The sequence below is a fragment of the Oncorhynchus gorbuscha genome, linkage group LG13 (genome assembly GCF_021184085.1).
Source record: "Oncorhynchus gorbuscha isolate QuinsamMale2020 ecotype Even-year linkage group LG13, OgorEven_v1.0, whole genome shotgun sequence".
Taxonomy (NCBI): Eukaryota; Metazoa; Chordata; class Actinopteri; order Salmoniformes; family Salmonidae; genus Oncorhynchus; species Oncorhynchus gorbuscha.
The window spans coordinates 97,192,460-97,209,959 of NC_060185.1; the positions used below are offsets into that span (position 1 = coordinate 97,192,460).

At 50.1% G+C, this 17,500-nt stretch overlaps 2 protein-coding genes across 2 annotated transcripts in view; one reads left to right on the plus strand and one right to left on the minus strand.

Moving 5' to 3' along the window:
- lrrtm2 (leucine rich repeat transmembrane neuronal 2) overlaps positions 1-2,853 on the plus strand; it is a 3,992-nt gene extending 1,139 nt beyond the window's left edge. The window contains exon 2 of the mRNA XM_046296237.1: positions 465-2,853. Coding sequence (XP_046152193.1) covers positions 465-2,125 — 1,661 coding nt within the window. The 3' untranslated portion in view covers positions 2,126-2,853. The remainder of the gene's footprint in view (positions 1-464) is intronic.
- LOC123993760 (catenin alpha-1-like) overlaps positions 1-17,500 on the minus strand; it is a 263,702-nt gene that overhangs the window by 120,019 nt on the left and 126,183 nt on the right.

Genomic DNA, 17,500 nt, shown 5'->3' on the forward strand with positions numbered 1-17,500 from the left:
GAGGGAGACAGAGAGAGAGAGACACGGAGAGCGAGAGAGACACAGAGAGAGAGCGAGAGAGAGCAAGAGAGACACAGAGAGAGACACAGAGAGAGACACAGAGAGAGCCAGAGAGAGAGACACAGAGAGAGCCAGAGAGAGAGAGAGACACGGAGAGCGGGAGAGACAGAGAGAGAGAGAGAGAAGAGAGACAGAGAGAGAGCGAGAGAGAGAGAGCGAGAGACACAGAGAGAGAGAGAGAGAGCGAGAGAGAGCGAGAGAGAGAGCGAGAGAGAGCGAGAGAGAGCGAGAGAGAGAGCGAGAGAGAGAGAGAGAGAGAGCGAGAGAGCGAGAGAGAGAGTGAGAGAGAGAGAGGGAGAGAGAGAGGATAATAAAAGTGTTACCACCACAGATCAGCAGTATGTGTGCTGCAGAGATTAGCTTTCCCTCCCATTCGTTGATTTTATTATCTTTAAACCCCCCAGGTTTCCATTCAAGGTGGCCATTGGTGGGACCTGCACCAACGGCATTGTGCCTGTGTGTGTTCAGCATGCTGCTGTGCCTGCCATCTCCTGCGTCATGCACAACCTGCCCCCAGAAATGCCGTTGTGAAGACCAGCAGTTCTACTGCGACACCCAAGGACTGGAGGCGCCCCCGGACGGCGTTGACAGGGGGGCCCTGGGGTTATCGCTCCGCCACAACAGCGTCGCTGAACTGAGCCCGGACCAGTTCTATGGCTTCTCCCAGCTCACCTGGCTCCACCTGGACCACAACCAGATCACCACGGTGCAGGAGGACGCCTTCCAGGGGCTCTACAAACTCAAAGACCTCAACCTGAGCTCCAACCGGATCACAAAGCTGCCAAACACAACCTTCATCCACCTCATCAACCTACAGATCCTGGACCTGTCCTTCAATCTGATGACTGCGCTGGAGCCTGAGCTGTTTCATGGCCTCCGCAAGCTGCAGATCCTCCACCTGCGCTCCAACTCGCTGCGCACCACCCCCGTCCGGGCCTTCTGGGACTGCCGCAGCCTTGAGTACCTGGGTCTGTCAAACAACCGGCTGCGAAGCCTGGCCCGGAATGGCTTCGCTGGCCTCATTAAACTCAGAGAACTCCACTTGGAACACAACCAGCTGACTAAGATCAACCTGGCTCATTTCCCCCGCCTGGTGGCTCTGCAGTTCCTTTATCTGCAGTGGAACAAGATCTCCAACCTGACCTGCGGTATGGAGTGGACCTGGACCACGCTGGAGAAGATGGACCTCACGGGGAACGAGATCCGGGTGCTGACCCCGGACGTGTTCGAGACGCTGCCCAACCTGAAGATCCTCCTATTGGATAACAACAAGCTAGGCAGCCTGGACCCTCTGGTCTTGGATATGTGGCGGTCTCTAGGTACCGTGGGGCTGTCCAGCAACCTTTGGGAATGTACCAAAGGGATCTGCTCCCTGGCCACTTGGCTTAGCACCTTTAAGGGGAGGTGGGAACACTCCATCCTGTGTCACACCCCCGAGTACGCCCAGGGCGAGGAGATACTGGATGCCGTTTATGGATTCCAGCTTTGTCTGAATTTTACGGTGCCGCCACCTGTCGTCTTGACCACAACCACTTTGTCAATGGTCACGGACTCGCCGACAGGCACGACGGCGGAGGTCACCAGCACTCTGTTCGGAGTAATGAAGCAGACACCCACACAGGGCTACTACGGGGATTTGGGAAGCTTTACGACCGTAACGACAACGACCGCCGCGCCGCGACCCGCCCTGGCAACCACGGTGGAGGGCGGGGGTGGAGCGGTGGTGGGAGTCCCCGAGGACTTCTCGGAGACGGACAACACGGTCCTAACCCAGAGGGTGATCATCGGAACGATGGTCCTTCTGTTTACCTTCTTCCTCGTCATTTTCGTTGTGTTCATCTCACGGAAGTGCTGCCCTCCTACCATGCGCAGGATACGCCAGTGCTCGGCCATGCAGAACCGCCGCCAGATGAGGACCCAGCAGCGGCAGCAAATGGCGGACCTGGCCACGCAGGTACCCTATAACGAGTACGAGCCCAGCCACGAGGAGGGAGCGTTGGTTATCATCAACGGCTACGGGCAGTGCAAGTGTCAACAGCTGCCTTACAAAGAGTGTGAAGTATGAACTGTGCATTTCCCCCTGCAGCAGCAGCATATGGGCTGTTGACCATTCTGACCATTTCAAACAATACAGGGTTTGTTTTTGCCCCCTCCCCCCCAGTTTATACAACAACAAAATACTTTCTACTCGTTAGCTCTGAGAAATCACTGCGATTAGTATATTGGGAGAGTTGATGCCTGGTGGGTGGGTGGAATGGACAGTGAAGAGACTGATGAGGATGTAGTAGGAATAGTCACCCTTTATTTTTATATGAATGCAAGATTGTTCATATCAGATAGCTGTGGGCAATCAGTCTCCACAGGAAGAAGAGAAGAAGAACCCCCCCCCCGGTAGACAGATGTGTCACCACATTACTATCAGTCACTATGTTCCACAGCACCAGAGAGAAGACGATGATCTTTAGCCAGGGTGTCTGGAGACGAATCCCTCTTTACTACGAGACGGTAAGGCTACAGATACATGGTCCATATCATTTCCAAGGGGGACATTATGATGAAATGTTTTTTTTGTTTTGTTTTAAGATGCACAGTAGCCACAGTGTGTCACCATCACAAACACTTGTTGGTACAGTAGCGAGTATATAAAAGGGGTTGGTTATTAAATTAAATGCTTTTTGTTTTGTTTTAAGTCACATTTGTTCATTTATTTTATTTTTTTGTAAATTTACTATGAATATTGAATAAATGTTTATTTATGTCACAATCTGAATTAAATCTCCAACGGAAACATTACTTGGTTGCAATTTATGTTCCATAAATGTGTATTTCCTCCCTCTGGATCCAAACAGGACCTTTCAATACTGGTCCATGAGCCTTTTTGTCTTAATTTGATTCGATGAAGTCCATTGCCAAGCCATTACATGTAAGAGCTTAGCCCTGTATGTGTGGGAAGGCCCCAGTACCTGCTTAGCAAAGGTCCAGCATGCCCCAGTACCTGCTTAGCCAAGGTCCAGCATGCCCCAGTACCTGCTTAGCCAAGGTCCAGCATGCCCCAGTACCTGCTTAGCCAAACCGTCTACAGTATCTATGACAGCCACACTATAGTATTAAAGAGATTAGTGTAACGATCTGTAGACCGATACCAGCATGCCTGCTGACAGAAACTGGTAGCCACAGCTTAACCTTTTTCTACTGCAATAGTTCACCAGGAGCCAACAGACTCACAAGGTAAAAGTGTTTTTTTGGAGAGGTAGTATCAGATATCTAAGCTAGTACAGAGAGAGTTTAATGACGAACAATGAAAAACCCATTCTGCTCTGCAGTCTCTCTCCCTCTTATGCCGAAAATACATTTGTCCCAGGAGGAGTCCCAGTCGTATTAGAGCTCCCAGCTAGCCAAGCCTCCGTGGAACAGCACAGACCCTAATCAGCTCTGACAGCGTCAACATTGAACCAATTAAGGACAGGCAAAAAAAAAATAATGTAATATTCTGTCTCCCACACCAGTGATCCAAGCAAAGATTTAGCTTGCTACTGCTGCTGCCAGTCAGTTGGCCACGCAAAAAAAACAATCGGTACAAACATACATCATCCTTCACTCAACACGGCCAACTAGGGCATTTATCTCCATACCACCAATCCTGCTCGTGTGAGAGACTGTCAGGCTGACATTTCCCTTCCTTGGAAAGAGAGGAGGGGGAGACAGGCAGAAAGGAGAGGAGGGGGGAGACAGGCAGAAAGGAGAGGGGGAAGACAGGCAGAAAGGAGAGGGGGGAGACAGGCAGAAAGGAGAGGGGGGAGACAGGCAGAAAGGAGAGGGGGGAGACAGGCAGAAAGGAGAGGGGGGGGAGACAGGCAGAAAGGAGAGGGGGGAGACAGGCAGAAAGGAGAGGGGGGGGAGACAGGCAGAAAGGAGAGGGGGGACAGGCAGAAAGGAGAGGGGGGAGGGCAGAAGGGGGGGGGGACAGGCAGAAAGGGGGGGGGGACTACTACTAAACAAAAAGAAACAGAGGGGTGTCGTTGACTCTAGATAATTAGCTGCACACAAACATAAGAGTTTTACAAGAGAGGGTTAAACTCTTGAGAATCTCCCCTGAGGATTAATGCTGCTCCTGTGATCAGCAAACAGAGGGGGCTCAGGGCTACGGGCTCAGGGCTCAGTGCTGGGGACTCAAGGCCGAGGGCTCAGGGCTAAAGCAGAGGAGGGTGAGAGGCAGGTTCAGGACACATTGGTATGCAGCACAGAGACGATGTGTATTAGCATCAGACTAAAGCAGCCGCCACTGCAGCTCCCCTCTCCTCCATCTGCAGGTCTTTCTGTGCTCTGTTTGGAAGGTAGGGGGCAGGGAGAGAGGAAAGGAGAATGAGGAGGAGGGAAGGAGAGGCGGGGGAGGAGTAGAGGAGGGAAGGAGAGACGGGGGGGGGGGTAAGCGAGGATAGACTGGCAACCAGGTGGTCATGTCTTGGCTTATAACAGGGAATGAGCATTCTTCCCCAGGCAGGTTATGTTATTCTATGGGGTTAAGACCATCAGGACATGTTATTCTATGGGGCTAAGACCAACAGGACAGGACATGTTATTCTATGGGGCTAAGATCTACAGGACAGGTCATGATATTCTATGGGGCTAAGACCAACAGGACAGGTCATGTTATTCTATGGGGTTAAGACCAACAGGACATGTTATTCTATGGGGTTAAGACCAACAGGACAGGTCATGTTATTCTATGGGGCTAAGACCAACAGGGCTGGGACAACAACGAGGAGCAAGTGAAAGAGAAAGTTATGACAGTTTAGGAATTAGACTCCCGGTTTGTTCTTTTAGATAAGAGAAGTCCTCCATCTACAAAGATGTGGAAATGCCTTATAATAGACAGAGAGAGACTCTTGATTGAAGTGACTGGGGCTGGGATAGGAGGAGAGGAAGGATGGGGCTGGGATAGGAGGAGAGGAAGGATGGGGCTGGGATAGGAGGAGAGGAAGGATGGGGCTGGGATAGGAGGAGAGGAAGGATGGGGCTGGGATAGGAGGAGAGGAAGGATGGGGCTGGGATAGGAGGAGAGGAAGGATGGGGCTGGGATAGGAGGAGAGGAAGGATGGGGCTGGGATAGGAGGAGAGGAAGGATGGGGCTGGGATAGGAGGAGAGGAAGGATGGGGCTGGGATAGGAGGAGAGGAAGGATGGGGCTGGGATAGGAGGAGAGGAAGGATGGGGCTGGGATAGGAGGAGAAGAAGGATGGGGCTGGGATAGGAGGAGAGGAAGGATGGGGCTGGGAAAGGAGGAGGAAGGATGGGGCTGGGATAGGAGGAGAGGAAGGATGGCCCCAAGAGGGCGCTATGAAGTGTCATCGGTGTTGAAACAGGCAGTTTTCTGACGCAGCCGATAGGAAAACACAAGGCCTTTTCAAAAGCAGTAAAAAAAAAAGGCAATATTATACCATTTGGGATGCAGTGCTATACACTCAGTGACGTGGTCTGACTAGGAGTCCTATACACTGTCAACAGTGACGTGGTCTGACTAGGAGTCCTATACACTGTCAACAGTGACGTGGTCTGACTAGGAGTCCTATACACTCAGTGACGTGGTCTGACTAGGAGTCCTACACACTCAGTGACGTGGTCTGACTAGGAGTCCTATACACTCAGTGACGTGGTCTGACTAGGAGTCCTACACACTCAGTGACGTGGTCTGACTAGGAGTCCTACACACTCAGTGACGTGGTCTGACTAGGAGTCCTACACACTCAGTGACGTGGTCTGACTAGGAGTCCTACACACTGTGAACAATGACTTTTCCTTAACATATATTTTTTAATAAAATGGTTACAATTAACTTCTTCGGTCTGATTTCCCCCCATGAGAACAGGTCCCTCTTCAAACTGTCTGTCTTGGTGATCTAGGTCTAACAGAATCCTCCAATCATATCAGTATGGTGATCTTGATCTAACAGAATCCTCCAATCATATCAGCATGTTGATCTAGGTCTAACAGAATCCTCCAATCATATCACAGCATGGTGTTGTCGTGTCTTTGGCTATGCCGGATTAAGTGATATGACATGCTATTCTATAAAATCCTTTCTCCCTAATTAATATTACCTGATTGAGCTAATCATGTAAAGGTAATTAACTAGAGAGTCGGGGCACCACAAAATAATATTTATAGAGCAGTTATCTTCCGAATAAACTCTTAAAAACCTAGTAATATTAGCTGGTTTCACAAAAGAATAGGGACTGGGTTTGAGTGAAAGAGCGGGAAGCCTGAGGGACAAAGGTAGAAGCTGTGCTATCGTAAATACAGTATCTTATGCATTCTAAATTACCACCCATTTGGAAAAGGAAAATGCAATAAATATTTACTCTGAGCTGCGCTTCGGTAGGTTGGTGGTAGATGGAAGGCCGTGTTGCCAAACCGAGTCCTTTGAAGAATGTCTCTGGTGGTCAATTGGATACGTTGTAGTAACGTCGTTGTGTGGTAGACGGGATACTCGGTCTGTTTCCTAGCCCGCGTTTGCAGCTGCTGTTGCTAACTCAACGGCTAGGAGGTATCACTTCTGTAGTGAAGAGTTCAAAGTTCATACCATTCGCAACCAAAGCTCACGCTGAGGTTGGCTTAGTTCTGTAGTTGACATGCTAGTCATTTTAAAGCAGAGGCTGCAGACCTCACATACTTGGAACAGGAGGTTACATTTTCGTCAAGTATTTATATAGTGGAGCGAGAGAAGGGTGTGTCTGAAAAGTTTTTACTACCCATTTCTCTTCACAGGGGCGGGCCACTGATTGAGCAGAGCCCTAACCTTATGAAAACCCAAATCTCTCATTTGGAAGCTAAAATTACATTTCATCCCATCATCAATAATTTTATATTAAAATTTAAATTGAACAACAATCCCATGTGAATCCGATAACTCTGATGTGTAGACATTCCACTGTAGAGTTAATGTCATCTTTTCATTGATGAAAATGTCCCAGATGACAGCAGAACTGACATATTCATTAAGTACCACATATGTTCAATTGGGCGGATTACCAGAATATAGTTCATTTCCCCCCACCTTCTGATGTTTTCAAAGGCAGTAAACCAACTGTTCCTAGGCCGTCATTGTAAATAAAAAAAAATGTGTTCTTAACTGACTTGACGAGTTAAATTTAAAAAGGAATGTTGATCAACAGAATCGTCTATTACATTGAACTCTTCATCTTGTCCTGCAGGCTAAATATGTCGTAAAATGTAGACGATCCCTTCTTGTTGATTAGACAACTGCCATTAGAATCCCCACCCTGCTCTCTATATATTCTACAACAGGTGGTGACATTACAGAGGGTAGAGGGTTGTTTGTTATGAGAGAACAGATATTTCCGCAGGGTAAAGAGGTTAGATATATCATTCAATGTCCAAAATCGCACCCTTGTTCCCTATACAGTGAACTAAATCCAACGGTCCTCTGCTCAAAAGTAGTGCACCATATGAAAAATAGGGTGCCGTTTGGAAGGCAATCCCCCAAGTTTACATACAGCCTGAATAACTCCCCATCACTGACATTTGAGTCTCCAGTCGAGTAGTTCCAACAATCACGATAAAACACACAATGATTGACACCGGTTAAAAGTGATTATTTAAAACAAAACAGAGAATGACCAGGAAAGACTTAAAAGTACCTCAGGACACGTAAAGCCTCCAGCTAAACTCTATTTCATTTGGGACATTTTTTCTCTGTTAAGCTCGACTTTTATTTCTTTTTGTTCTGCTTGTTATTGTGAAAGAGGGTCTTTCAGGGTGCCCGGCGTCCCTGTTCTGTTGTGATGCAGGGCTCTGGAACATTCTACTAAGTGCACATTGGTTGTTGTTATATCATTGGTGGATTTCAGAAGGACGGGGGATTGGGTGAGGCAGCATGACACAGCATAACACTGCTGTAAAGAAGATGATAGATGAGTACTAAATGCCACCCTATTCTCTATCCCCTTTATAATGCATTACTTTACCAGGGCCATAGTGCTCCGGTCTAAAGCAGTGCCCTATATAGGGAATAGGTTGCCACAAGAATTAGCTAGCTAACCTGCACAACAGGGTTTCAGTCAGACTTAGCTAGCTAGCCTGCACAACAGGGTTAAGTCAGACTTAGCTAGCTAACCTGCACAACAGGGTTAAGTCAGAATTAGCTAGCTAACCTGCACAACAGGGTTAAGTCAGAATTAGCTAGCTAACCTGCACAACAGGGTTAAGTCAGAATTAGCTAGCTAACCTGCACAACAGGGTTAAGTCAGAATTAGCTAGCTAACCTACACAACAGGGTTCAGTCAGAATTAGCTAGCTAACCTACACAACAAGGTTAAGTCAGAATTAGCTAGCTAACCTACACGGTAGGTGTGTGAAGTGAACACACATAACAGCAGCCAAGGTGAACAATCACCATGGCTAATGTACCACATCCACCCTTCGTGACAGAAGAGGACAAAAGTAACTACTGAGTAATGCAATCCTGCTTCTTCAGACAGAGGATGGAGTCAGGCAGGGGAGAGAGAGTCAGCCTGCCGGTAGGAACATGGCACTACTCCCATGGTACTGAGTCATAAGGGGGACGATGAAGAGGAGGAGGAGGAGGGGGATGAAGAGGAGGAGGAGGAGGGGGTGGAGAGGAGGAGGAGGGGGTGGAGAGGAGGAAGAGGGGGTGGAGAGGGGGAGGAAGAGGGGGATGAAGAGGAGGAGGAGGGGGATGAAGAGGGGGATGAAGAGGAGGAGGGGGATGAAGAGGAGAAGGAGGGGGATGAAGAGGAGGGGGTGGAGAGGAGGAGGGGTGGTGGAGAGGAGGAGGGGGGGAGGGGGAGGAAGAAGAGGAGAAGGAGGAGGAGGCTGAATATGACAATGATTTATGGGTGAAGTGGTGCCTCTCGGACCAACTGACTCGAGTCCATCTCAGCCACTAGTATGTTATTAGTATTGAACCCTTAGTTAAACTAGTCGGTAGCTGGGGACCTATTGGCTCATAGAGGACGGTGGTGTCTAGTTAAACTAGTCGGTAGCTGGGGACCTATTGGCTCATAGAGGACGGTGGTGTCTAGTTAAACTAGTCGGTAGCTGGGGACCTATTGGCTCATAGAGGACGGTGGTGTCTAGTTAAACTAGTCGGTAGCTGGGGACCTATTGGCTCATAGAGGACGGTGGTGTCTAGTTAAACTAGTCGGTAGCTGGGGACCTATTGGCTCATAGAGGACGGTGGTGTCTAGTTAAACTAGTCAGTAGCCGGGGACCTATTGGCTCATAGAGGACGGTGGTGTCTAGTTAAACTAGTCAGTAGCTGGGGACCTATTGGCTCATAGAGGACGGTGGTGTCTAGTTAAACTAGTCGGTAGCCGGGGACCTATTGGCTCATAGAGGACGGTGGTGTCTAGTTAAACTAGTCGGTAGCCGGGGACCTATTGGCTCATAGAGGACGGTGGTGTCTAGTTAAACTAGTCGGTAGCCGGGGACCTATTGGCTCATAGAGGACGGTGGTGTCTAGTTAAACTAGTCGGTAGCCGGGGACCTATTGGCTCATAGAGGACGGTGGTGTCTAGTTAAACTAGTCGGTAGCTGGGGACCTATTGGCTCATAGAGGACGGTGGTGTCTAGTTAAACTAGTCGGTAGCCGGGGACCTATTGGCTCATAGAGGACGGTGGTGTCTAGTTAAACTAGTCGGTAGCCGGGGACCTATTGGCTCATGGAGGACGGTGGTGTCTAGTTAAACTAGTCGGTAGCTGGGGACCTATTGGCTCATAGAGGACGGTGGTGTCTAGTTAAACTAGTCGGTAGCTGGGGACCTATTGGCTCATAGAGGACGGTGGTGTCTATTTAGTTAAACTAGTCAGTAGCCGGGGACCTATTGGCTCATAGAGGACGGTGGTGTCTAGTTAAACTAGTCGGTAGCTGGGGACCTATTGGCTCATAGAGGACGGTGGTGTCTAGTTAAACTAGTCAGTAGCCGGGGACCTATTGGCTCAGAGGACGGTGGTGTCTAGTTAAACTAGTCGGTAGCTGGGGACCTATTGGCTCATGGAGGAAGGTGGTGTCTCTTTATTTAAACTAGTCGGTAGTTGGGGACCTATTGGCTCATGGAGGAAGGTGGTGTCTCTTTATTTAAACTAGTCGGAAGCTGGGGGCCTATTGGCTCATGGAGGACGGCGGTGTCTCTTTATTTAAACTAGTCGGAAGCTGGGGGCCTATTGGCTCATGGAGGACGGCGGTGTCTCTTTATTTAAACTAGTCGGAAGCTGGGGGCCTATTGGCTCAGAGGACGGTGGTGTCTATTTAGTTAAACTAGTCGGTAGCTGGGGACCTATTGGCTCATGGAGGACGGTGGTGTCTCTTTAAACTAGTCGGTAGCTGGGGACCTATTGGCTCATGGAGGACGGCGGTGTCACTCTGCATTGCTGAACTTCTTCAGATTCACCAACCCAAAGCAAACTAACTAAAAAAAAAGGTCCCATTTTAATTTGGTGTTGCCCCGTGTGTCAGGGGGTTGGCCCATTTGGACAAGATGTTAGAAAAGGAGAGCGAGAGAAAAACACTGGACAGAGATGGATTTCGCTAGCAGAGGCATCCGAGAAGATTACACAGTTCAGAAGGTTGAGGACTAATAGGATCTTTATCTTTAAACATTTGTCCAGTTCTGGGTTGTCAGCATCTTTCCAATTAACAGTAAAGGTCACATGTCAGTCACTGGAGAGGACAGAGTGTAGAAGAAGCAGAGCTAAGACGGTCCCAATATAAGAAAAGCAAAGCCTTTTAAATGCTTATTCATTCCCATTAACCGCCGGATGTTCATTTGCTTCCTTCATTAAGAGAGTTAGAAAAATATGAAAAGGTAAATCAGTCTGTTGTTTTAGGTCTGATAGCGAGGACCTAAGACAGGAAGGAAAGAAGGAAGGCAGAGACAGAGGGGGACAGGAAGGAAGGAAGGAAGGCAGAGACAGATGGGGACAGGAAGGAAGGCAGAGACAGAGGGGGACAGGAAGGAAGGAAGGCAGAGACAGAGGGGGACAGGAAGGAAGGAAGGCAGAGACAGAGGGGGACAGGAAGGAAGGAAGGCAGAGACAGAGGGGGACAGGAAGGAAGGAAGGCAGAGACAGAGGGGGACAGGAAGGAAGGAAGGCAGAGACAGAGGGGGACAGGAAGGAAGGAAGGCAGAGACAGATGGGGACAGGAAGGAAAGAAGCCAGTGACAGATGGGGACAGGAAGGAAAGAAGGCAGAGACAGATGGGGACAGGAAGGAAGGAAGGCAGAGACAGACGGGGACAGGAAGGAAGGCAGAGACAGATGGGGACAGGAAGGAAGGCAGAGACAGATGGGGACAGGAAGGAAGGCAGAGACAGATGGGGACAGGAAGGAAGGCAGAGACAGATGGGGACAGGAAGGAAGGAAGGCAGAGACAGATGGGGACAGGAAGGAAGGAAGGCAGAGACAGATGGGGACAGGAAGGAAGGAAGGCAGAGACAGATGGGGACAGGAAGGAAGGAAGGCAGAGACAGATGGGGACAGGAAGGAAGGAAGGCAGAGACAGAGGGGGACAGGAAGGAAGGAAGGCAGAGACAGAGGGGGACAGGAAGGAAAGAAGGCAGAGACAGAGGGGGACAGGAAGGAAGGAAGGCAGAGACAGATGGGGACAGGAAGGAAGGAAGGCAGAGACAGATGGGGACAGGAAGGAAGGCAGAGACAGAGGGGGACAGGAAGGAAGGAAGGCAGAGACAGAGGGGGACAGGAAGGAAGGAAGGCAGAGACAGAGGGGGACAGGAAGGAAGGCAGAGACAGATGGGGACAGGAAGGAAGGAAGGCAGAGACAGATGGGGACAGGAAGGAAGGAAGGCAGAGACAGATGGGGACAGGAAGGAAGGAAGGCAGAGACAGATGGGGACAGGAAGGAAGGAAGGCAGAGACAGATGGGGACAGGAAGGAAGGAAGGCAGAGACAGATGGGGACAGGAAGGAAGGGACAGAGGGGGACAGGAAGGAAGGAAGGCAGAGACGGGGGGGGGGACAGGAAGGAAGGCAGAGACAGGGGGGACAGGGTAGAAGCTGAAGGACATTGATTCTTCCCCGATGCCCCTTGTCTGCTATTAGAGACGGCTGCAGAATATTTTCTTTCATTAGCCCGGCCCAGTGTCGTTGGTTGCTCATCAAAGCCCTCTACAAAAAAGGAAGTGATGGCTGGGGTAGCTACGCAGCGCCATGATAGAATAGAAAAAGGGAAGGAAGGAAAGAGCTGCTTTTTATAATAATGTTTTATTGAACTGAAGCTACCCACATGCCAAGCTTAGGTTCTTACACACACACACACACACATATATGCAACACACACACACATACACACACACACACACACATATATGCAACACACACACACACACACGCAACACACACACACACACACACACACACGCAACACACACACACACACACACACACACACATATATGCAACACACACACACACGCGCAACACACACACACACACACACGCAACACACACACACAACACACGCAACACACACACATATATGCAACACACACACATATATGCAACACACACACACATATGCAACACACACACACACACACACATATGCAACACACACACACATATGCAACACACACACACACACACACATATGCAACACACACACACACACATATGCAACACACATATGCAACACGTAACACACACACGCAACACACACACGCAACACACACACGCAACACACACACGCAACACACACACGCAACACACACACACGCAACACACACACACGCAACACACACACACACACGCAACACACACACACGCAACACACACACACGCAACACACACACACGCAACACACACACACGCAACACACACACACGCAACACACACACACGCAACACACACACACGCAACACACACACACGCAACACACACACACGCAACACACACACACGCAACACACACACACGCAACACACACACACGCAACACACACACACGCAACACACACACACGCAACACACACACACGCAACACACACACACGCAACACACACACACACATATATATGCAACACACACACACACACACATATATGCAACACACACACACATATATGCAACACACACACACACATATGCAACACACACACACACACACATATATGCAACACACACACACACATATATGCAACACACACACACATATATGCAACACACACACACACACACACACACACACACACACACACACACATATATGCAACACACACACACATATATGCAACACACACACACATATATGCAACACACACACACATATATGCAACACACACACACACACATATATGCAACACACACACACACATATATGCAACACACACACGCGTGTGTATATACACATAGCAACACACATATATACAGACACACTATCTGTTTTTTGCCAGAGCACACCCCCATACTGTTCCTGGAGCCACAGGAACCCGTCACAAAAGAGGGATGTCTTCCTTACAGCATGTTCAATATTAGGAGGATAATGTTTGCTATTGTCACATTAAGCTCTTCATGAAAAATGTCCGTTCCTTCCATGCGTAGTACTGATTGTTTTGAAAGTATGTAACGATCTGCTGTGTGTTTAACGGGGTTTGGTTTCGTCGGCAAACAAAACGTACCGACATGTGTATCCCTACAACACAAACACCTAGGCCACACGCGCGCTCTCTCACAGGGCTCCAGGTTGAGGAAAAACACAGGTCAAACCCCTAACCTACAGACGGACATGTTTCGAGAGGAGCAGAGAGATTTACGTGAAGGAGCCCTCTGCAGTAATAAGGCCTAGGTGAGAAGCGTCCCGGGTCCCTACACGGCTGTACCGGGCCTTACCCACCGGTTAACACCATGCCTATTTTTGATTTAATCAGGTTAATGGGTGGTCAGAATGGGCAATAAATACATTTAAAAATAAATTTTAAAGTATAAATAAATATATAATATAAATGAATCAGCATACTGCAGCCAAGCAGAGAAAGTGGTTGTGCAGCAGAATAGGATTATTCAAGTTAGAAAAAGGATTATCTGAAATGCTCGCCGAAGTCCAGACCAAGGGGAGGCACTGGGACCGATGAGTCCAGACCAAGGGGAGGCACTGGGACCGATGAGTCCAGACCAAGGGGAGGCACTGGGACCGATGAGTCCAGACCAAGGGGAGGCACTGGGACCGATGAGTCCAGACCAAGGGGAGGCACTGGGACCGATGAGTCCAGACCAAGGGGAGGCACTGGGACCGATGAGTCCAGACCAAGGGGAGGCACTGGGACCGATGAGTTGGACTTCAGGGTTGTCTCTCAAATGACACCCCATTTCCCATTTTAGGGCACTACTTTTGAGTTGTAATTTTAAGTGCTGCACTAAATAGGGAAAAGGGTGTAATTTGGGGCACAGCCAGGGACAATGCTGATGGCAGGGGTGCCGGCCTGTCCAACCCCCCCCCGGCCTGTCCAACCCCCCCGGCCTGACCACTCAGGGACGCCACCTAGTGCCCGTGTCTGGTTATGTTTAAATGTGTTTGTCTCATCTGTTCTAAACGTGCTTTATGAGGGTGCAGGGAAAGTCCATCGCCGAGCCGAAGGCTGGAACAACGGGACGAACATTTACACCTGACAGAGACAAGAGGTCTTAACGGACAGGGAGTCTGTAGGAGAGTTGTGTGGCCCATTTCTTCTCCACGTGATGTCACATCTGAAATACCTCTACGTAATATAGATCAACCCAAGCAGCTGTTAATGTAGCCTAGCAGATCATCAAAAGCTATCTTTTCCCAATATGTCATCTGACAGAGGGCATCTCTGTAGTATTTATGGGAATGTGCAAATGTGGCCTTTATATTTTAAATTAATGCACAAAACCCTACTAGCTCCAGTACAGACCGTCAGTTAGGTGTGAGGTAGAGAAGTCACGCTGTTGTCTAGCGTAGCTCCAGTACAGACAGTCAGTTAGGTGTGAGGTAGAGAAGTCACGTTGTTGTCTAGCGTGTGGTCCTTCTGTAGCTCAGTTGGTAGAGCATGGCGCTTGTAACGCCAGGGTAGTGGGTTCGATCCCCGGGACCACCCATACGTAGAATGTATGCACACATGACTAAGTCGCTTTGGATAAAAGCGTCTGCTAAATGGCATATATTATTATTATTATTAGCGTAGCTCCAGTATAGACCGTCAGTTAGGTGTGAGGTAGAGAAGTCACGCTGGTGGTCTTTGTAAAAACATAACACGGCTCCGATTAAGGACACTTGCCATGGGCGAGTGTCTCCAAACAGAGAAAGCGCTGCTGGTCGTTGTCCATCATCCGTTTACCAGCCTCCCTCAGTGAGAGAAGAGAGAGAGAGGGGGGGGGGACTGCCAGGTCTGGCAGGGGGAGCATCAATCTTTCACACAGAGATCCGTCGCAAGGTGTCAAATCGGGACCGTCGGCGGCTGTCTCTCAGTTAATAAAAAAATGGGAAACATTTGTCTCTATTTGGCCAAGACTTGGGAAATGGATCAGACAGCAGGCTCACCAGGCCAGGAGGAGTCTACTGAAGCACCGCAGGTCAGAGGTGGTAAGAGCCGGGAGGGAGGGAGGGAGGGGGTGGTAGAGTCAGGGGGAGGAAGTATCTTCTATCTGTGGTTGATCCTCTTCCTGTCTGAGTGAGACATAAAATAATAAATAGTATGATAAGGAGCAAGGTGAGAGATCAGAACGAGGATTTATTACAATTCTAAATCTAGATGGGCCTCCTCTGCATATGAATTAGAGAAGAGAAGAGAGGGTGACCTTGGGCTTGCTAGGAAGCCATAAGTCACAATATGGAGATTCAGAGCAGATACCTGCTCTTTACCATCCTTACATACGCCCTTTCACCTCAGAACAGGAATGATCAGATAACCTCAAATTAAGAGCGAGACACTAGGAATGACCCCCTGGTCTCCTCCCAGTGACCCTCTGGTCTCCTCCCAGTGACCCTCTGGTCTCCTCCCAGTGACCCTCTGGTCTCCTCCCAGTGACCCTCTGGTCTCCTCCCAGTGACCCTCTGGTCTCCTCCCAGTGACCCTCTGGTCTCCTCCCAGTGACCCTCTGGTCTCCTCCCAGTGACCCTCTGGTCTCCTCCCAGTGACCCTCTGGTCTCCTCCCAGTGACCCTCTGGTCTCCTCCCAGTGACCCTCTGGTCTCCTCCCAGTGACCCTCTGGACACAACCATGCTAATTCTAAATTGCAGTGTGCCTTGAATGACACCTGAGAGACACATGAGAGGAAGGAACCAAACAGAAAGACTCCTCAAAGATCAAGACCCTGTGAGGAAACTCAACCCGACAGACTGATAGCAGGGCGTTTCGGCAATCTGCCATTATAACAAAAGGAATAAGCCCTTTCATTCAAGCAGATCAAACACCCCCCCCCCCCCCCCCGACAGTAGTGTTTATAGAAAAGTCTTGAGTCCTGAGTGGGTGTTATATTAATATAGCTAGGCAGGGAAGGGGGGGGGGGGGCTGAAGCTGCAGCTAGGCGGTGTGCGGGGCTAGACTAATGGGGCGTGGGTGTTCAGTCTAGATCTCTTGAGGGGGAAAAAATCCCCAGAGACGTTTAAATGGTACATAGTAAAAACCTGTGTGGTGGCGGAGGTCTTGAACTGTGGCACAGCTACCACCCCCGGTCACAGCTACCACCCCCGGGCACAGCTACCGCCCCCGGGCACAGCTACCGCCCCCGGGCACAGCTACCGCCCCCGGGCACAGCTACCGCCCCCGGGCACAGCTACCACCCCCGGGCACAGCTACCACCCCGGGCACAGCTACCACCCCCGGTCACAGCTACCACCCCCGGTCACAGCTACCACCCCCGGTCACAGCTACCACCCCCGGTCACAGCTACCACCCCCGGTCACAGCTACCACCCCCGGTCACAGCTACCACCCCCGGTCACAGCTACCACCCCCGGTCACAGCTACCACCCCCGGTCACAGCTACCACCCCCTGGTCACAGCTACCACCCCCTGGTCACAGCTACCACCCCCTGGGCACAGCTACCACCCCTGGGCACAGCTACCACCCCCTGGTCACAGCTACCACCCCCTGGTCACAGCTACCACCCCCTGGGCACAGCTACCACCCCCTGGGCACAGCTACCACCCCCTGGGCACAGCTACCACCCCCTGGGCACAGCTACCACCCCCTGGGCACAGCTACCACCCCTGGGCACAGCTACCACCCCCTGGGCACAGCTACCACCCCCTGGGCACAGCTACCACCCCAACACTATTAAATGTCCAATCAAAAACACAGCAGAGGAATCAGTTAATTCCAAACAAACACCGCAGAACGAGAGAGAGAGGGAGGTTACCCATGTGCTTACAACCACACTCATGTCCGAGGTTAATGGCGGTGTGAGGACATTTTTAAATCAGGGGCACAT